This window comes from Tribolium castaneum, chromosome 2 (genome assembly GCF_031307605.1).
Source record: "Tribolium castaneum strain GA2 chromosome 2, icTriCast1.1, whole genome shotgun sequence".
NCBI classification, from domain to species: Eukaryota; Metazoa; Arthropoda; class Insecta; order Coleoptera; family Tenebrionidae; genus Tribolium; species Tribolium castaneum.
In genome coordinates this window covers 25663317-25681103 of record NC_087395.1, presented here as the reverse complement: position 1 = coordinate 25681103, position 17787 = coordinate 25663317, and the positions used below count along the sequence as shown (strand labels likewise).

General features: G+C 36.7%; 7 protein-coding genes across 12 annotated transcripts; 5 read left to right on the top strand and 2 right to left on the bottom strand.

Annotated features, from left to right (window-relative positions):
- The first annotated feature begins 684 nt into the window (after positions 1-684).
- On the top strand, positions 685-1749 carry LOC660957 (superoxide dismutase [Cu-Zn]). The gene is made up of 3 exons (XM_967151.4): positions 685-987; positions 1035-1256; positions 1453-1749. The coding sequence occupies exons 1-3, from the start codon at positions 787-789 to the stop codon at positions 1711-1713; spliced, it is 684 nt and encodes a 227-aa protein (XP_972244.1). The 5' UTR covers positions 685-786; the 3' UTR covers positions 1714-1749.
- A 144-nt stretch (positions 1750-1893) lies between these two features.
- Positions 1894-6254, top strand: LOC659556 (superoxide dismutase-like protein). 2 transcript variants are annotated; one of them, NM_001170655.1, is made up of 5 exons: positions 1894-1986; positions 4081-4153; positions 4201-4395; positions 4442-4692; positions 6077-6250. In NM_001170655.1, the coding sequence occupies exons 2-5, from the start codon at positions 4103-4105 to the stop codon at positions 6192-6194; spliced, it is 615 nt and encodes a 204-aa protein (NP_001164126.1). In that variant the 5' UTR covers positions 1894-1986; positions 4081-4102; the 3' UTR covers positions 6195-6250. The 2 variants fall into 2 exon arrangements, with proteins under 2 accessions (NP_001164126.1, XP_008198346.1); XM_008200124.3 differs by lacking the exon at positions 1894-1986 and having other exon boundaries at positions 3992-4153; positions 6080-6254.
- Positions 6255-7100: 846 nt separating this feature from the next.
- Positions 7101-9471, top strand: LOC660902 (23 kDa integral membrane protein). Its single transcript, XM_967099.4, has 5 exons — positions 7101-7258; positions 7307-7495; positions 7545-7715; positions 8858-9091; positions 9147-9471. The coding sequence occupies exons 1-5, from the start codon at positions 7196-7198 to the stop codon at positions 9201-9203; spliced, it is 714 nt and encodes a 237-aa protein (XP_972192.1). The 5' UTR covers positions 7101-7195; the 3' UTR covers positions 9204-9471.
- A 774-nt stretch (positions 9472-10245) lies between these two features.
- Positions 10246-11866, top strand: LOC660849 (23 kDa integral membrane protein). Of its 2 annotated transcripts, XM_967052.4 has the most exons (5): positions 10250-10432; positions 10474-10662; positions 10820-10990; positions 11241-11468; positions 11512-11866. In XM_967052.4, exons 1-5 carry the CDS (start codon positions 10370-10372, stop codon positions 11575-11577), a joined length of 717 nt encoding a protein of 238 aa, XP_972145.2. In that variant the 5' UTR covers positions 10250-10369; the 3' UTR covers positions 11578-11866. The 2 variants fall into 2 exon arrangements, with proteins under 2 accessions (XP_008198418.1, XP_972145.2); XM_008200196.3 differs by having other exon boundaries at positions 10246-10432; positions 11241-11866.
- Positions 11867-12003: 137 nt separating this feature from the next.
- On the bottom strand, positions 12004-13699 carry LOC135265320 (uncharacterized). The gene is made up of 3 exons (XM_064354680.1): positions 13645-13699; positions 13501-13587; positions 12004-13080 (listed from the first exon to the last, which is right to left on the bottom strand). The coding sequence occupies exons 2-3, from the start codon at positions 13571-13573 to the stop codon at positions 12056-12058; spliced, it is 1098 nt and encodes a 365-aa protein (XP_064210750.1). The 5' UTR covers positions 13574-13587; positions 13645-13699; the 3' UTR covers positions 12004-12055.
- LOC660743 (uncharacterized protein) lies at positions 13574-15271 on the top strand. Of its 4 annotated transcripts, none has more exons than XM_008200198.3 (5): positions 13574-13704; positions 14295-14485; positions 14543-14825; positions 14874-14993; positions 15042-15271. In XM_008200198.3, the coding sequence occupies exons 2-5, from the start codon at positions 14316-14318 to the stop codon at positions 15144-15146; spliced, it is 678 nt and encodes a 225-aa protein (XP_008198420.1). In that variant the 5' UTR covers positions 13574-13704; positions 14295-14315; the 3' UTR covers positions 15147-15271. The 4 variants fall into 4 exon arrangements, with proteins under 4 accessions (XP_008198420.1, XP_015839118.1, XP_972043.2 ...); XM_015983632.2 differs by lacking the exon at positions 13574-13704 and adding an exon at positions 13946-14086; XM_966950.3 differs by lacking the exon at positions 13574-13704 and adding an exon at positions 14037-14185.
- Positions 14295-17775, bottom strand: pkaap. The gene is made up of 3 exons (XM_966895.3): positions 17587-17775; positions 17451-17534; positions 14295-17407 (listed from the first exon to the last, which is right to left on the bottom strand). The coding sequence occupies exons 1-3, from the start codon at positions 17612-17614 to the stop codon at positions 16107-16109; spliced, it is 1413 nt and encodes a 470-aa protein (XP_971988.1). The 5' UTR covers positions 17615-17775; the 3' UTR covers positions 14295-16106.
- Positions 17776-17787: the final 12 nt, after the last annotated feature.

The following is a 17787-nucleotide window of genomic DNA, read 5'->3' as shown; positions in this document are numbered from 1 at the left end:
TCATTATTTGTTCTGTCTGTCCTAAACCTTGAACAAAAATTAAAAAAAAATAGTCTAAAATAATTGTTTTTCACGTTTCCCGTGTTTGAAATAAAATATAGAACTCCTAAACCCCAATTGAAATGGCCGAATTAAATTGGCAACACTGGAGAACATTGTTGCCAACTTAATTCAGTAAAATAAATTACAGTAGCAAAAAATTATTGTTTTCTAAGAAGCAATAAGTGAGTAATTAATTACCAATACACCAACAATTTGCATTTCTATCATCATTTACAATTCATGAATACTACTAATCGTCAAGCAATTGCAAAAAATCGTAATTTATTTATTTACTAGAAATTTTTTGGTAATCGTTTTCCGATGATTAAATCGTTATTTATCCTTGATCAAGTCTTTGTCTTTTCTGATTTAATTGACGTAATCATCCCATCAGCTAATCACTTTTTAATAATTGTACTATTTTCGGGCGAGATTTGATTTGTCCGTATCCTTGAAAAAAATAATACCACACCAATTAGAACCTTTAATTGGCTTGATTGTCGTTCAAGGATGTGCAATATGCATCATTTTCCCCCTAATTAGTGTCTTTCAGCACTTGACATTTTTTCCGTTAATTACAATGAATTTAATTCAATTTAATCCGCACATTTTTTACCTTGTGTTTCTCATTACTGGTCAATGCTTTATTGCTTGTTTACGCTAAAACAACACTCATGTGTCATTAAATCGGTATTTATAATTCGCTTGTTTCTTCCTCTCTTCATTTGATCCCTCGCCTCGAAAATGTTCAAATCGGTAGTGTTTTTGTGCACACTTGTGACAATTAAGAACGTCCAAAGCGCCTCAATGCAAACTTTGGCCGTCCGTAACGCCCTCTACCAAGTCCCCGGACTCGGAAACCGCCCCCTAATCATCAAAATGTACCCCGGAGTCGAAAACTACCAAAGCGACCTCTACGAAGTTTACGCCGAACCTTACACTTTTGTAAGCTTTATGACACTGAATGTTTAAATGAAATTTTTTTTGGGTAGGATTTAAGGGCGGCAAGCGCAGTTGCCTTGATCCAAGGGGAGGGTGAAAGTGCAGCAAAGGGTGAAATCGTCTTTTTCCAAAGACACCCCCCAAATGGCCCCATTTTAGTCAGGGGGAACTTAACGGACCTGCCCCCCGGCAAACACGGCCTCCACATTCACCAGTCGGGGGATTTGAGACAAGGGTGCGACAAGCTGGGCCCCCATTTCAACCCCTACCTGGTAAGTTGGAAGTAACAGTGTTGCCAAGTAAGATAATCTAAATACGAAGTAGTAATATATTTTTAAAAACAAGAAAAAATTGACATAAGTCAAAAACTATTAGAGCTTATTTTGCTTATTCAAAAAAAACGTATAGAAATACATTAAATTAGGAAGTGTGCTTAGCGTTTGATTTTTTCTTTGCCAACTTGATTAGCTCCAACATGGCGGCCCGTCGGACCCCGTCCGCCATGTTGGCGACTTGGGGAACATAGAAGTGGAGGAAGATGGCAGTGTGGAGTTTAACATCGCCGATCCGTTGTTGTCCCTAATGGGGGGTCCTAGGGGAATTGTGGGCCGTTCGATTGTCATTTCGGGGAATCCCGATGATCTGGGGAGAGGGGGAACGGCCGAGAGTTTGGTTAATGGCGATTCGGGGAAACCCATAGCTTGCGGGGTGATTGCGTACATTAAATAATTGTTTTTGTATAAAAATAAATTTTTATTTTTGTTATATGTGTGTTTGATTGTCTCGTCCTTATCAGCTGCGTGCCTCAATTCACGCCAGTGACTTTACAATTAATGGACACCGTTTTCGACGTAATTAACGTGTAAACAGTTCAAGTGTTGTGATAAAGGAAAAGAATAGATAGCGGGGTAAAAGCAAGTCAGTTCGAGTCGAAAAGAGCTCAGTGGAATAGTGTTATCATTAATCAAAGTGACAGTGAAGCTGTGTTGAAAAAATATTCAGGTTGGTATTTGCATACTTATTTTTGAATCTTGTTTGTAAATAAGGGGAACCTTGAGCGATTAGAAATCGGTTACGCTAATCGGAGAGGATTATTTCTTCATGTAAAATGTGTGATTTTACGGAAAACTATAATTATTTTTATCTTTGAAAATTCTAGTAAATTGTTGTGTTAAGAAATACCAAACCGCTTAGTAAGGCGTGATAAAGAGATATCTAACCGCTGGTTGTAATAAAATATTTGTTTTCGTTGGAAAATCCATAAAACAATAAAATTACTTGAGATCATAAAGCAATACTTAACTCTTCACTAAAAAAAACTAACTGTTATAATACAGATATTTATTTGAAAGTTGGTACGCAGCCATAATCCGTTAAGCTCTGCTCAACGAAAATATTTTCAAGATGGTGGCACTTCCTCTTATACCGGAAGTCGCTATCAACTTTCTTATTTTAAATGGAAAGCCATATTTTTCACTGCGTTTTTGGATTAGTTGAATTATTTTAAGGCCGTTTTTATGAGCTTTCCCTATACCTAAGTTTAACCGTTTTCGAGTTAATTAAGATTTTTTGAAAATTCTGGGATTTGCACCAGTCATTTAAAAAATCGGGAACTCGTTCAGTTTAAAACATTTCGAAATCATATTTGGAAAATTCAAAGAGAAAGCCTATATCTGTTCTCCTGTGTGTTCAAAATTGGAAAAGAAATTAATAAACCCAAAAATTTTAAGGTTAAGTTTGGACAACTTCAAGTACCCATAATTTAATTTTTTCAAATGGGATGCCCCAATTTTTATTTTACTAGATGGAGGAGAATTTTTTTCTGCATTAATCTGTATTAGCATTCCTTATACCTATCTGTGATAATTTTCAAGTTGTGTCGGTTTTTTTGACATTGTAGAAAATTTCTTACTAACCACAGCTATTTTTGCAGTTTGCCATAAAAACATTTCTGATTAAACAAACGACAAACTCTGTTCAAAATTGTATTGAACGTCTTGTGAAAATAAAATAAATTCATTGAATGTTGGTTTAAAAAGCTTAAATTTACCACATTTTTTCTCTCGTTTCCATGGCCACCTATGAGGAAAGGCCTATGGCTTATGTATTTCTCAGTCCCAACAAAAAGTTGTTGTAACTTGAAAACTATTAAACAATAGCATAGGGAATGCTAATAAAGATCGATGCAGAATTCAATTCTCGACAATTTAATGAAATAAAACTTGTGGCATTTCATTTGAAAAAATTGAGTTATGGGTGCTTAAAGTTCTGAAAACTTAACTCTAAACGTTTGGGGTTTGTTATTCTTTTTTAGAAATTAGGAATGAGCTAAAAAATATTTCAAAGTTTTTAAAAAAGGCAGAGTTAGCGATTTTTGAACTGGAAGGTGCCAATTCAAAAAAAAAAAATTAAAAACCCTAAATATTTCGTCAAAGGCTAAATTTAGCTATAGGGAATGTTTATAAAAACTGCCTTAAAATAACTCTAGTTATCCAAGAACACTCAACTTTTTGCCTAAAATTTTAGTGGTAAAAAAAATTAAAAAAATCAATTGTTTTAAAAATCGCTATTGCATACTTTCATCAACTTTTTTTATGCACTTACAACCCTCTCGAGTTGGTAAAAGTACAAAAAAGTCAATATGTTCGATTTTTTAAAGTTTGATTTGCGAGATTTTTGCCGATTTTCGGTTCCTGGGATCATTTATCGAGCAATAACTCCGGAACCATTAGAGATAACCCTATAAAGTTTACTATCGTTGGAAAGGCCTTTTGATTATCTATTTTTCTAAAAAAAGATCATTGTTCTTCGACTATTTTCAAAAAAATAGGTAACTAAAACCAATGGCAATTTGGTGGATATGGGAAATTTCCCAACACGGCCCCAATTTTTTGGTCCAGTTTGTTTATACACAATCCCTCCCCCTGTCCCCAATGCATAATCCCGCGTCCATCTCATTGTCCATTATGCAAAAAACCGGTTACAACAATTTACCCAAGGTATTGCGTTGTTTATCAAACGTAGCATTCGTTATCCCAACGCAGTCCACTTTCTACCGTTGGACTTGGCATACATCAGCGAGAAATTTATTTCTAGGTGTGGTAAAGCAGCACTCAAAATGTTCAAACTTTTCGTCCTGGCACTTTGCGCCACCGCCACACTGGCCACAGTAAGTAAATTGAAATTTAACAAACCACTCTAACTGAAAAAATCAAGGTGGAGAAAGCCATCGTGTGCCTCAAATCGGGCGACATCGACGGCAAAATCACCTTCACCCAAACCGCAGAAGGCGTCCAAGTCGAAGGCGTGATCAACGGGCTCCCGAAGGGCAAGCACGGCTTCCACATCCACGAGAAGGGGGCCCTTGGGGACAGCTGCAAGGACGCAGGGGGCCACTTTAACCCGGACAAAGTAACGCGGTCTCGATAAACAAGGCAATCGTTAAAAATATTTTTAGAAAGATCACGGGGCTCCTGAGGATGCTGTTCGCCACGTTGGTGATCTCGGGAACATCATCGCTGATGATAAGAAAGTGGCCCATGTTAACATTTCCGACAAGATCATTTCGCTGAATGGTGAACACAGTATTATAGGGAGGGCTGTGGTGGTCCATGAGGGGGAGGACGATCTGGGGAAAGGGAACTTCAATGACTCCAAAACCACAGGACATGCTGGGGCCAGACTTGTCTGCGGCGTCATCGGAATTGCGTAAATAGTTGTTCCAAGCTTGTGTTTTGTACCTTTTTTGCTAAATAAAGTCGAACAAATTTCTGGTGTGATGCTTGAGTGCCTTACTAAACAATGTGTTTTTATGACAAGCGCGCTAACTAAATAAGTGGCGACCTTTGTGCGGCTATTTTTAGAACGATGCAAATAATTGATGCAAAGAACCATTTCAAAAGTCATTTGAAATCAGAGATTTTTTTTACAATCGAATCAATTAAGAATTTTTAAAATTTAGCGTAATTTTTTCGTTGAAACTTGATGTGTTGTAACAATTTGCCACCAAAATTTTGTTCAAATCGAATCATAACTGTCCAAATTAGAAGTTTGGTGGTAAATTTGGCCTTCAAAAAATAATTCTTTTTGTATATTCCGTAAGAAAGCGCCAAAAAACACACTTTTTGTCCATTATGTCAGTTTTTGTTTGTTTTTTCACTTTTTTATTGTAAGTTTAGACCCATATTTTCTTCTAATAATTTGAAAGATTTTTTTTGGTTCAAACATGTGGTGTTATGTTCTACTTATACTGAAGTTGAAAAAAAAAGAATACTTATAAATTAATAAAATCTAGTTGCATGGTGTCAACAAAAAATAATGACGTTAAAAATAATCTTATTACCCGTAAACCTTTAAAATAAATGTTTTTATTACCTAACAGATAATATGTTGCATGTAGGTTTATTTGAAAAAATATTAGCATATTATTTACTTTCATTTCCTGTTATTGAAGTAATAATATTTGCATTGTCTCATGTGACACCATACAACTAGATTTTATTAACTTTTATTTTATTTTTCAAATTTGATTTTTTTAAACAATATAATGTTCAAGTAAATGTAGAAAGAAAATATAATCCTTCGAATTATGGAAAAAAATTAGACTCAGATTTAAAGGAACATAAACTATGACATTTAGAAAACAAACATCAGCATTAAAAAAAGTCTTTTATTTTTGAAATCCAGCCATAAATAAAAATTACACAGCGCCTGGCCTTTTTCAAAAATCACCCTGTACATTAGTTATTTCTCGGCTCATTTTGTTAAAATTTGGTATTTGGCAGTTTTTTGACTGATCTTCCACCAAAATTCAGTAAAAATATAATAAATTATTAAATCTGTTATTTTTTTCACAAAACATCACAGTTGTAGTCATTTTTCAAAACTTAACATTTCAGTGTCGAGCTTCGAAGGAAAGAAAAAGCTCTCAAAACAGTTGAAAAATAAAGAAAATATTATTTTGAGTCAATTTTTTTGCAGTTTTGTGATGAAATTTGTGTAGGAATTTGTTGTTATGTACAGTCACTGGCAGAAGTAATGTGTTTGTGACTTTACTTTTGTCGCAGATTGTACAATTTTAATATTTTTTCAGAAGTGATGGGACTGAGACATGTCCGGAAGGACCTGGAAACATTGCCATTTCTACGACCGGAAATTACTTCCTGTTATTTACTGGACTGTATACACTATTTCTTAATCTAAGATTTTAAACTTTCGAAGACGAAATAAAATTGTAATATTTTTTGTTGTAATAAATTTTAACACAAGAATGACTGTTTTATTTTTTACACGAAAAAAAAAAGTATGATTAATTGCCGTCACTCCGACCGTAAAAAATAATTATACCTCACACTCCATTGCAGTTTCATAAAACGTTCCTACGTCCATTTTCTTTGAAATTATTCAAATTTCAGATCGCAATCTCGAAAATTCCAACCCTTGAACTTAAATTAATTTAAGGAACAATGAAATGCCTTTCTCAGAACCACACTGTTTACAAAATCAATAATTCACCCACCGAACGTTAAAATTGGACACAAAGAACCGAATGAATTAGTAGTAAATTTGTTATTTGCTTTCGCTATCGATTTTAAGGTCTAACTTGCCCTACATTGAGCAAAACAAGCGGTGACCTAATTGGAAAGGCGCCCTACGTGACCAGCTAGAAAAAAAAATTGATGAAAAAATAAATTTAATTAATTTAAAAATTCTAGAACAAAGTTATTTTGTTTAAAATTTGAATTTGTCATTTAAAAAAAAATAGCATCGGTTAACTGTAACCCGAACTTTAAATAATTTGGTCAAAAATAGTCAAAAGTAAATGGATAAACTAATAGTAGTAACTAATTACATTTTTATTCATAATTGGGTTTTTGTGGTTTTCCGCCTCTGTTATCCCATTAAAAATTCATACTCCACACACGATCAATTAGGGGTAACGTCCCCGACTGTACTTAACCGTTCTTACTGAAAAAAAATTGCGACTTCGTCGAAACATTTTTCCAAGGGGTCAAATTGGGTCACCTCATAAAAAATCGAGATAAGATCGTGCAAAAGGTCACAAAACCGTCTCAAAGAGTGTGCGTTGCCATAACAAACGCCAACCACAACACACCCTGACCAATCACAAGCCCCATTACATTCCAAAACTTAACACTTGTTCTCAGATCATTAAGTTGAAATAAGTTGCGAAGAAAGCAACCAAGTCAAAATGCAGTCGTGCGAATTGGGCGTCGTCAAGTACATTCTCTTCACTTTTAATTTAATTTTCGCGGTGAGTTTTCCCCAACTTTCAGCGTTTTTCACAACACTGTTTGCCCAGATTTCAGGAGTTGGCCTCATAGTGGCCGGAGCTTTCGTGCTCTCGGATGTGGGGGAGTTTGAGCATTTTATGGAGGGCCGTATTCTGGCTCCTCCGGTGGTTTTGATAGTGGCTGGGTGTATTGTCTTTCTGGTGGCGTCTTTGGGGTGCTATGGGGCTATCAGGGAGTCCTACTACATGCTAATGGCTGTAAAAATCCAGCGATTTTTGGGCCAAATCCAACGAGCTTTTTTTTCAGTTTGCGCTCTGTTTGCTCATTATTCTCATAATTGAGCTCGCAGTTGGGATTGCGGCCGCGGTTTACAAAAACGACTTCCAAATGTCGATGAAAGATATCATGAAAAGCTCGATGCAACGGTTTGAGAACAGCAAGTCGGATCGGGTCGCTTGGAACAACCTCCAAACCAAAGTAAAGTTTTCAGACAAATTTTTAGGATTTTTTTAAGACAGCAAGGTGTTTTTTGGATGTCTGAATAAGAAATCTCCGAAACTAAGAGGTTGTATATATTTTTGTGAAAAACGCATCGCGCTATCGTCTTTTGTTTCCAACTTGCAAACAAAAATTCGTATTTAAAAAAAATGTAAAAAATTCGTATCTCCTTTATTATGAAAGATGCACATTGAATTTTTTTATAGACAATTGAATAATATTGTCGCCGTATTTTTTTAACCATTCGTTTAGCTGTAATAACATACAGTTGTATTTTTCTAAATACGAATTATAGTTGGCGATGACATTTTCGGAAAGCTTATTTGTCTCTGATATGAAAAATACAGACTGTTTATAAAAAATTGTGGGATCTCAGGTGGTTATGGAATTTGAATTTGCTACAATTAATGATTTTGTTTGTATAAAATTTTTGAAAAGTACCAATTTTTATTTCATTATTTTTATTTTATTTTAACTAGGATTGTTTGTTTTTTGTTGAAAGAAGAGGCAAACTTTTAATACCTACTACGACCCTACATTCATTTATATACACTTTGTATATAAAATACAGTGTGATATTTTTATATACTTTTGATAAAAATATATTTCAAATATTTCATAGTAGTTGGCCATGGAAAAATTATTTCACATAAAAGGTGTGAATAACCTAAAAGTTTTGTGAAAGGTTTTTGAAGTCTTTTCTAAACCTTTTAGTTTCGCAGATCTTCTATTCGGTTATCCAAAATGTAACACCCTGTAGGTACACATACAGGGGTCCCAACTATTTGAAGTTCATTATAGATCTTTAAATGTTAGAATTTTTTTTTAAAAACCCATTGAAATCTAGTATACAGTGTTTCTGACTCTATGCATTTTTGGAAAATTTTAAGTTAATTTTTATTGGTCGATTTTGCTTAAATTTTTAATGATTTTTTGTCAAAAAACACGCTTTTTTTTAAATATTAGTTACATAAAAATTAAGAACCCGGAAAATAATGGACTTTTTCAACTGGGACACAGGACCCGTTGAGGCACAATTACCGTGGCGCCTGGCGGCCCCCTCAAGCAGTCGCTGTGCTCATTTTTTAATTAAACAATTTCTCAAAAAAAATCTTTTTTAGTTGAAATGTTGTGGGGTGGAAGGCCCCGCAGACTGGCCGGAAAACACGCGTCCCGTCTCCTGCTGTCATGCAATTCGTGAAGGGGTGAACCCCCCAGAAGCGCACCACTGCAGGGCTGCCAAGCCCGAAGATGAAATTTTGTATGTCGATGGTTGTTTTTACCAACTGCAAGATAAGGCCGAATCGGCTGCGAAAATTTTGATAGGGGTTGGGATCGGGATTGCTTTCGTCGAGGTATTTTACCCTCAACCCCTCACAAAAAAATTTAATGTTTAATATTTTTTTCCAGGTAATTGGGATTATTTTGGCCTGTTGGTTGGCCTCAGCTGTCAAAAACAAGGATTAAAAACCTATAGTGATAGTCGGAAAAATGGTATTTTTTAAAGCAATCAACTGTACATTTATGGAACTGAAAGAATGAATAGTTTTCGATTCGTCAAAAAAATAGTGGACATTTTCAATGCATGTGACTGTACCTCTTGTCCCGCAAATACAATCAAATAATTGTTTAATTTCTTACTTCCCAACTAACATTTAGGCAACTAGATACATATCTATCTATTTATAATAGCGTAGTTTAGTACGATACAGTATTTAATAAACAATCAAATTTTTTCGAGTGTTTTCTTTCATCGGCTAAATGGCACACATTAGCCTAATCCACCCCTCGTTTATTCCATAGCGCCCAATAATAATCCCCAATTAAACTAAAGCTTTTGACGTGTCGTCAATCTTGATAATGAACAATCTGAAAGTTCGTTTTCCTTTCGATATCGTGATATAAATATCACTCGAAAGGTGAACGTTCTTGTTTTTTGACAAAATTGATTTTTCCGAGGGCAATGATCCGCCAATTTGCAAATTGGTGGAGTAATAAATTTCGAAAAACATCGATTTCATGTCATAATAAATGCTAGACAATACCATAGCAAAGTAGATGTAAACGACCATTAAATTTAGGACGTTTGACCTATTTAGATATGGATTTTGTCGTAATTATCAAACATTTACCCAAGATTTTATCTCTAATGAAATAAAATACATGTAATTACATCCACAATGCGTATTTTTTTAACTAAAAGTTTTCCATGTTTTATCTCGATATATCAGACATGAATGGATTCGGCAATTAAAAATGTTACCACTAAATCACCCGATTTAGGCCGTATTGAAATCTCCTAGGCCAATATTTTGGAAGTAATGTAAAAAAAAATGTTATTAAAACAACAAATTTGTATCGAAAATCTCCGAACTTTTCTCTCAAAACTCGTAAAAATAGTAATTTATTTAATAATGCCCATCATGCACTTCGGCTTAATGTGCGCCCACTCGGTTACAACCCTTTGTCCCAATTGTGTTTTTATTTAATGACTTGTCGGCCAATTTAGGGGCTGCTATAGAAACTGTATGTTGTAAACGCCAATAGAAAATTCCGAAAGCGTTTAGTTGATCACAAAGTGTGGATTAGTCGCGATTTAGTTTCGTGTGCTTCAACCAAACAAAGCTTTCGTGATGGAGTCTTGCGAAATGAGCTTCATTAAATACGTTTTATTCATTTTCAACTTGATTTTTGCCGTAAGTTTTAATTTTATTTTCAAGCGTAATTTTTCGTCAAGATTTCCGGAATTGGAATCATCGTTGCCGGAGCTTTGGTTTTGTCAGATGTGGGCGATTTTAAGCACTTCCTGCAAGATGAAATGCTGGCACCGCCAATTGTTCTGATTGTCGTGGCGGCGATTGTTTTTATAGTTGCTTTTTTGGGCTGTTTTGGCGCAATTCGAGAATCGTACAAACTCTTAATTGCGGTGAGTTTAATTAAAAAATCGATTGTTATTAATTTAATTGTGTGTGACGCTGCACAAATAAATTGTAACAATCGATTTTGTGTCACTTAAACGTGTTGGTGAATTATCTATAATTCATGACTAGACGTGAAATAGTAATTTATATTGGATATTTCAGTTTGCTGTTTGTCTTTTGATCATTTTTTTCGTCGAAATGGCAGTCGGAATCGCAGCAGCGATTTACAAAAACGATTTTGGGGATGCGCTCAAAAGTGCGCTGAAAAAATCGCTTGATAATTACTCGAAAAATGAAATGGATAAAATCTCGTGGGACAACGCACACTTGAAGGTAACAAACAAGAAAATTATTCCAGGGCGGCTGTGGCGATGGCATTTGTTTTATCACCACTTCGTGTGTAACTCGATTAATCACTCATTTAACGGCCATCATAGCTATAACTCGGCGTGTACATAAATATACCAGAAAATGTACATAAATATCAGAAAACCTAAAATTGCCTTAATTTTTTTTCTGGACAAATTTTACGATTTTTTGTGGAAAAGGGTTTCTATCTTTTTTCGATTTTTGCCAATTTTAGCTGAAATGTTGCGGGGTGGAGGGCCCCGACGACTGGCAGGGCCAGCCCTTGCCCTACTCCTGCTGTCACGTGGACGACGAGCTGTCCTCCACCCTCAACTCCTACTGCATTAACGTCGCCAGAGGCAAATACCTATACGAGACCGGTTGTTACGACCAACTCAAAATAAAAATCCACGAAAACACTAACATCCTAATCGGCGTTGGAATCGGAATTGCCTTCATTCAGGTACGTTTCTCACCCAAAAAAAATTCGTTTCATAAAATTTCAGATCGTTGGAGTGATTCTGGCCTGTTGGTTGGCCCACACGATAAAAAACGAAAGTGGGGAAAAATGAGAAGAGACCATTGTCGATATTTACGACCAAAGGAAACATATATTTGTCTACTGATAAATGGGTGCTTTCTTTGGGGTGTAATTTATGCCATGGCCTACTCAACCGCCAGGTCAGCGAACTAAGTTTGGTTTTAGGGCAAGAGTTAACATACGCTTATCTAATCTATCGTTCATTTGCATTTCTTGTGATTTTCAGCAATAACGAGATTTATTTTGGAAAGGGCTTCGTGTTATTATGTATTAGAAATAAGCGTGTCGTGTGTGCAAATAAAATATGTATTTATTAAAAATTTGTCCTACTTCTGACCAGCCTTCGGTTATGATACGTAGTAAAGGTCAAAAAGTTATTGGTTATTATACAAGACGATGAAGAGATTGTTTCTGTATCTTCATCGTCGTGTATAACAAAGTTTAATTCCAAACAACATTTTCAAAAATACTCTTTATTCGTAACAAAAAATACAAATGTGGTAACAAGATTAGTTATTTATTTGATTCTTGCGCTTGCGCTTCCTCTTCTTCCGTTTCGGTTCTGATACACTATCATTTAAAACAATGACACTTGAATTTTCGCGCTTTTCCAAAGGTCTCTTCCGACCTTTCGTCCCATTTTTCGAATTGTCGCACACTATGACAAGATCCCCAACATCAACATCGTCATGAATCTGTGCCTTATCTTTATTATCACAAACTATGACCAATTCCCCGACATCAACCTCATTATCCGATTCTTCTTCCTTGCTAACATTATCTTCACACAATTCAACATCCGAATCTTTGACTTCCTGAACTGAAGGTTCGTCGTTCACCACAATATACTCATCACAAAACTCGACCTCATCATCGGAATCATCCAATAACTTGAAAAATGCGACACTCGGCTCATCGTCTGGTATCTCAATCACATTATCCTCCAAATTCAGCCAATCAACCCCCAACCAATCCTTCAATTTGGGAGGGAAAACGTACCCATCGGGCAACCACTGCCCCCCTGCATTGGCCAACATGCCCGAAAACGGCAACAAATTCCCATACAACTCACACACAAACTTAAAAATACCCCTAGTAATCACAAAAATGCGCGCCGTAATTGCATAAACAATCGCCGCTATTTTCCAAAAATGACCCAAACGAAACCGCTGCAAGGTCAGCTCGGAAATCACCTTACAAGTGTCCAAAACGCGACACAACGTTTTACCCAAACCCTGGAGGCGAACTAGGAGGAAATCAATCATGTTTTTAGTCAGAAAAAATGTTTTTAACACTTTGTAATTTGGGGGGATCAAGTCGAGGACGTATTTGAGCGTCGTGGAGAATTGCATTTGGAGATAGGTGCGCAAGACACGACTTAGTTTTTCGACGGCTTTGAAGTCTTTAGAGGAACGAAATTTCATTTTGAGGCGGTAGACGGTGCGTGAGAGGAGCGCTGCCTCGGTGCAGAGGTGCTGCTGGTTGTCGAAAAAGGCCACAGCGTCGGTTAGCGTAATTTTTAAAAGGCGAATATCTGCAGAAATTAAAAAATTGGAAGTGACATAACCTCACTTTTACCATCGAATTTCGGGCCAAAATAACTTAAATTATTGTTTCAATAGGCCAAAAGCGAGTTACGATGTCGAGATAAAGCGTCCTTTATAAAATTCATAAAAAAATAAAGACAACCTCACTAACGTCTCGACAGTTTTTTTCGCAATAAAGCCCCGTTTTACGTAACTATAGCGTATAAATTTATCATAATTTGAAAAAACTAGCGTTTTTTCCCGACTGGTGCCGGAAAATTGCACAATTTTCGTAAAAATCACTCGATTGGTGTGACATAACCTCACAATATTTTTCTTCCCTTTGTATTAATTTTCCAAATAAATGTTTAAACGTGACTTGGTCCAAAACAACAATTTGGCGCTTTTCAATCAAAATGACCTCTTACCTATTTCTTTGGTGCTGATTTTGCAATTAATGATGGGTGGGGGCTTCAAATATTTTGCATTCCACAAATCCATGACTTCTTTTAAAACTGCAAACACCTACAATTGTGCGGAAAATTGCAAAATTGGCGAAAAAATTATTTTACCTTGACACTTTTATTAGAAAGTTAATTCACATTTTGTGAATAGAAACGTTATTTTGTGGGGTATGTACCAATAAGCACCATTTCTGTTGTTAGAAGTGTGATTTTTTTCCAATTATTGACGATATTTTAAGCACTTTTAGTCGGTCACAATTTTTTTGAAGTTAGGTTGACACATGTCAAAAGTGAGGTTAGGATGGGGTTGTGAGATAAGGGGACGAAGGTCACAGTCAAGGACATGACGAGAAGATCATTAATTCTTCATTATTGCGAGCGGCAATCTCAATTAAACGATTCCTGGATTGATTATTGCATCCAGTACTAAAAATTGTAATCACTACATTTTCAAAAGTGGATTTATTTGCTTGTCATCGTGTCAAGGCTTAACAGTAAATTGCGATTAGATAATAAAATATCTTATAACACTGCTGCGAATTCGTAAACGGCGAGTATTGTCTCCTTGTTGTTTAATTTGGAAGAAGGGGTTCAAATGAATTTGACCTCAATCAACCTCTAGTGCAGTGATAAATACCACACTTTTGTTGTATGTTAATCGTTCTATAACCATGGATAATTTTTTAATTCATAATTATTGTCAGTGTCACATTTCTAATCAGAATTTTTAATTCAGCGTTAATTTAAGTCGTAATTAGTTTCAGGTTGTTTAGTTCGCAATGGAGTCACTCTCGCAGACGCTACAGCCCCACAAAGACACCGTGGGGACGGTGGCCAGTTACCTCACAATTCTGCAATTTTTCTCGGGGGTTTTCATTTGTAGAGACATTTACAAAAAAGGCAACACTGACGGTGTGAATTCGATGCCGTTTGTGGGCGGTATCATGTTGTAAGTCACAATTATCTTTAGTAGAAGAAAAAAATAATAATTTTTAATTATTATAAGAGGGTTGGCAATGCTGAAATATGGTTTGATGCTTGGGGACGAAAACATGCTGCTAGTAAACTTATTCGCAATCGTCCTTAACGTAATTTACTGCATCGTCTATTATTTTTACTCGAATGACAAGTGGAAGCAAATCCTGAAGCCCCTCTCCATAAGCATGGCTTTTGTTGCGGTCTTGTGGGGCTATTGCGAGTATGAGAGCCCCTCAGTGGTCGAATTTCGCTACGGATTGATTGTCACAATACTGATGCTTGCCGTTTTGGGGAGCCCCCTTCTCGGAGTTGTACGTAATCAAAACAAAACATTTTAGCCCCCTAACTTTTAATCGCAGAAAGAAATCATCGAGAAAAAAGACGCCTCTGAAATCCCCTTCGTTCTAACATTAATGGCGACTTTGGTGACCTTCTCGTGGCTTTTGTACGCCATTATTTTAAAAAATGAATTCATGCTTGTGAGTTTGAACTAATTGTGGGAAAATTATTAATTTCTACGTTTCAAGGTTCAAAACGTGGCTGGGTTTGTGCTGTGTTTCGTCCAGTTAATTTTAATTTTTGCTTATCCAGGAGGCGGGAGACAAGTAAGCAAAAAAAAGAAGAAGCATTAAAAAAGGGCAAACAATTAAAGAATTAAGTATTGAATAATTCACATTCCAGGCAGCGGCGGCAGCGAGCTGAGTTTTCGCCAAATGTTATTTTCAACGCCTTAGTTGAATAAATCATTCAAATTAAATGGGTTTTTCATTTTGTGACCAAAATCAGCGGTCACGTGACCAAACTGAACAAATGTGATTGGTCCATTCGCGCTTTTTAACAACGAATTACATTTTAAGAAAGTTTTCTATAAACGGCCCTTTTAGAGATTTATTAACTTAACACACGTATTTTTGATACACCCTAAATAAACGGTTGAACGCACTTTTTAACCAAAATGTTTGTTGCGAGATGTTTGATTGGAGTAACTCCTGACTTACCTTACATTGAAAAAAGGTGTCGTGACTCTTGCGCAATTCGGGAAATTCGGTATTTGACCACATTTTTGCACCAAGCACTCGCACTAAGTTACACTATCCGATAAATCTTGCGGTAACAACGCTCGCATAGAAAGACACAACCCGCACTGACCTTATCATTTCGTAAGCGGCGACAAAAAAGGGTAGATATTTCAACGACAAATCGTCTTTTTTGCGAAGATTTTTTTGTCGAGATCACACAATTTTATCTCAGTGGCGTGCTGTAGAATTTTAACTAAATTTCAAATACGTTTAATTCATTATAAGACTGAAATGGAAATGTTTCAATCCAAGGAGTTACGCCTTTTAATATAAAAATAAAACCGCCAACTAGTTAAAATATTTTATTATATAAATATGTTTATACATTAAAGAAGTATTTACAAACAAATGCAATCATACAAAAATAATAAAATCCAATGACTAACCTACAGAGCCATCCGATCGCAGCGCTACCAACTCAATTCACGGGGGGAAACACAGCCTTTGAAAAAAAGTGGGAAGTTTCTATCACACGCCGCCGTACATACAACATTTTTGAGCTCTCTGACATTATCACAATGAAGATGATGGTTTTTCCTGATTTAGAGTAACATTTGTAATATCTTTGACGATCATTTCGGCCACTTGCCAGGCCATTTCTTCCTTCCTTTTATCCTCGTCGAGACTCACAAACTTCTTGACAACATTTTTAAACTTGAAACTTTTCCGATCAGGTTCTGGCTCCAAATCAGTTTCAAATTTACCCAAAGCTGTGATCCTCCCACAGGATAATCTGTGCGTTCGTCTCCTCTTCCAGAGCGAATCGGGGTCGCACAACTGCCTCGTGTCGATACTCATATCTGCGTTTTTATCCTTCTTTTTACAATTATTATTATTAAAGTTTAACTCTAACGCTAGAAATGCGCTATTTGTACTGAAACTCTTCTCGCTGCTGCAATCGGACGAAAGCGTCCGATTATTCTCGAGATTAAAATAATCGTTAGACTGAACGGTGTTTATCAACTCGGACAGATATTTGCAAAATAACTGTGACTCCAAAAACGGTTTGAGATAGTTTTTCTCCAACACTTGTTCGACGATTTTCAAGGGCAACTTGAAACAATCCAAGACAAGTCCGTTCTCCCCGCAAATATTTTGTTCGATTTCGAAGCGAACTTTATCGCCGAAACCCAACGGACAATGGGCTTGCAGCGAAAAATACTTATCGTAGAGCACAACAGCGTCATTTTGGGCCTCAATTGGGTCAAAAAACTCCTTTTGATTGGTCAAATGTTGCTGCAAGTTGGTGGCAGCGATCCAGAACTCCAACAAATTGCACGAATTCTCCTGTTCGAGAAACTCCATAAAGTAGAAAAGCGCCGTTTCGTTGTAGAGAATATCGTCAAGGGCCACTTGGCCACTCGTCAAAACATCGATCTGGTATTTGCAGAAATAATCGCTGGCTAAAAACGCCTCAAAATACTCCTTCTCCATGACTTCGGTAACGAAACTCTGAACGGGGTCCAAACAACTGGCGATTTTCTCCAAGTCACAAATGTTTTCAACGAGTTCGTTACGAACTGACTCGGGGCATTTAACATTGTGAGCGGACTCCTGAGCTATGTACTTTTTAAAAATCGCAACAGCGCCCTCAACTAGACTAGATTCACACGAATCACTCGAATTTTGGGTGTCACTGGAGTCGCAATCCGTACTTATCTCACACTTAAACGACTCAATGTCCCCCCAACAATTGATAAATTTGGCGGCGTTTCGCGCCTCCATAAACTGGGTAAAGTAGCCCAGAGCCCCCTTATCGCCCAAAACCTCGTCCAAGGTCCGACATAGCCGTGACCTCGTTGCCTCAAACTCATCTTTAAGACACAATAACCCCAATTTCTACAATTTCGTACTCACCGATATCGAGGTCCAGAGGGGGCGGCTTCGGGGGCCGGGGCCGCGGCGTCACCGCTGGGGCTGCGCATTTCGTGTCATTGCCGGCTTTGGAAACACTAATTAGGAAAACCCAAACATCAATTACGAAATTACGCACCTTTTGATTTCCTCCAAAACTGTAACATGGTTCATCGTAATGATGGGTTGTGGGGGCGGGGGCGAGTCCGATCAACCCAACAGTGCCAAGAGGCCCCAAAACACCCACAAAACCGATTGTTTTGATAAACAAAGTTGATTGTGATTCACGGCACAAAAAATGTAAACGTCAAATGAGGCTGGCCACACCGACGGCAAAAAA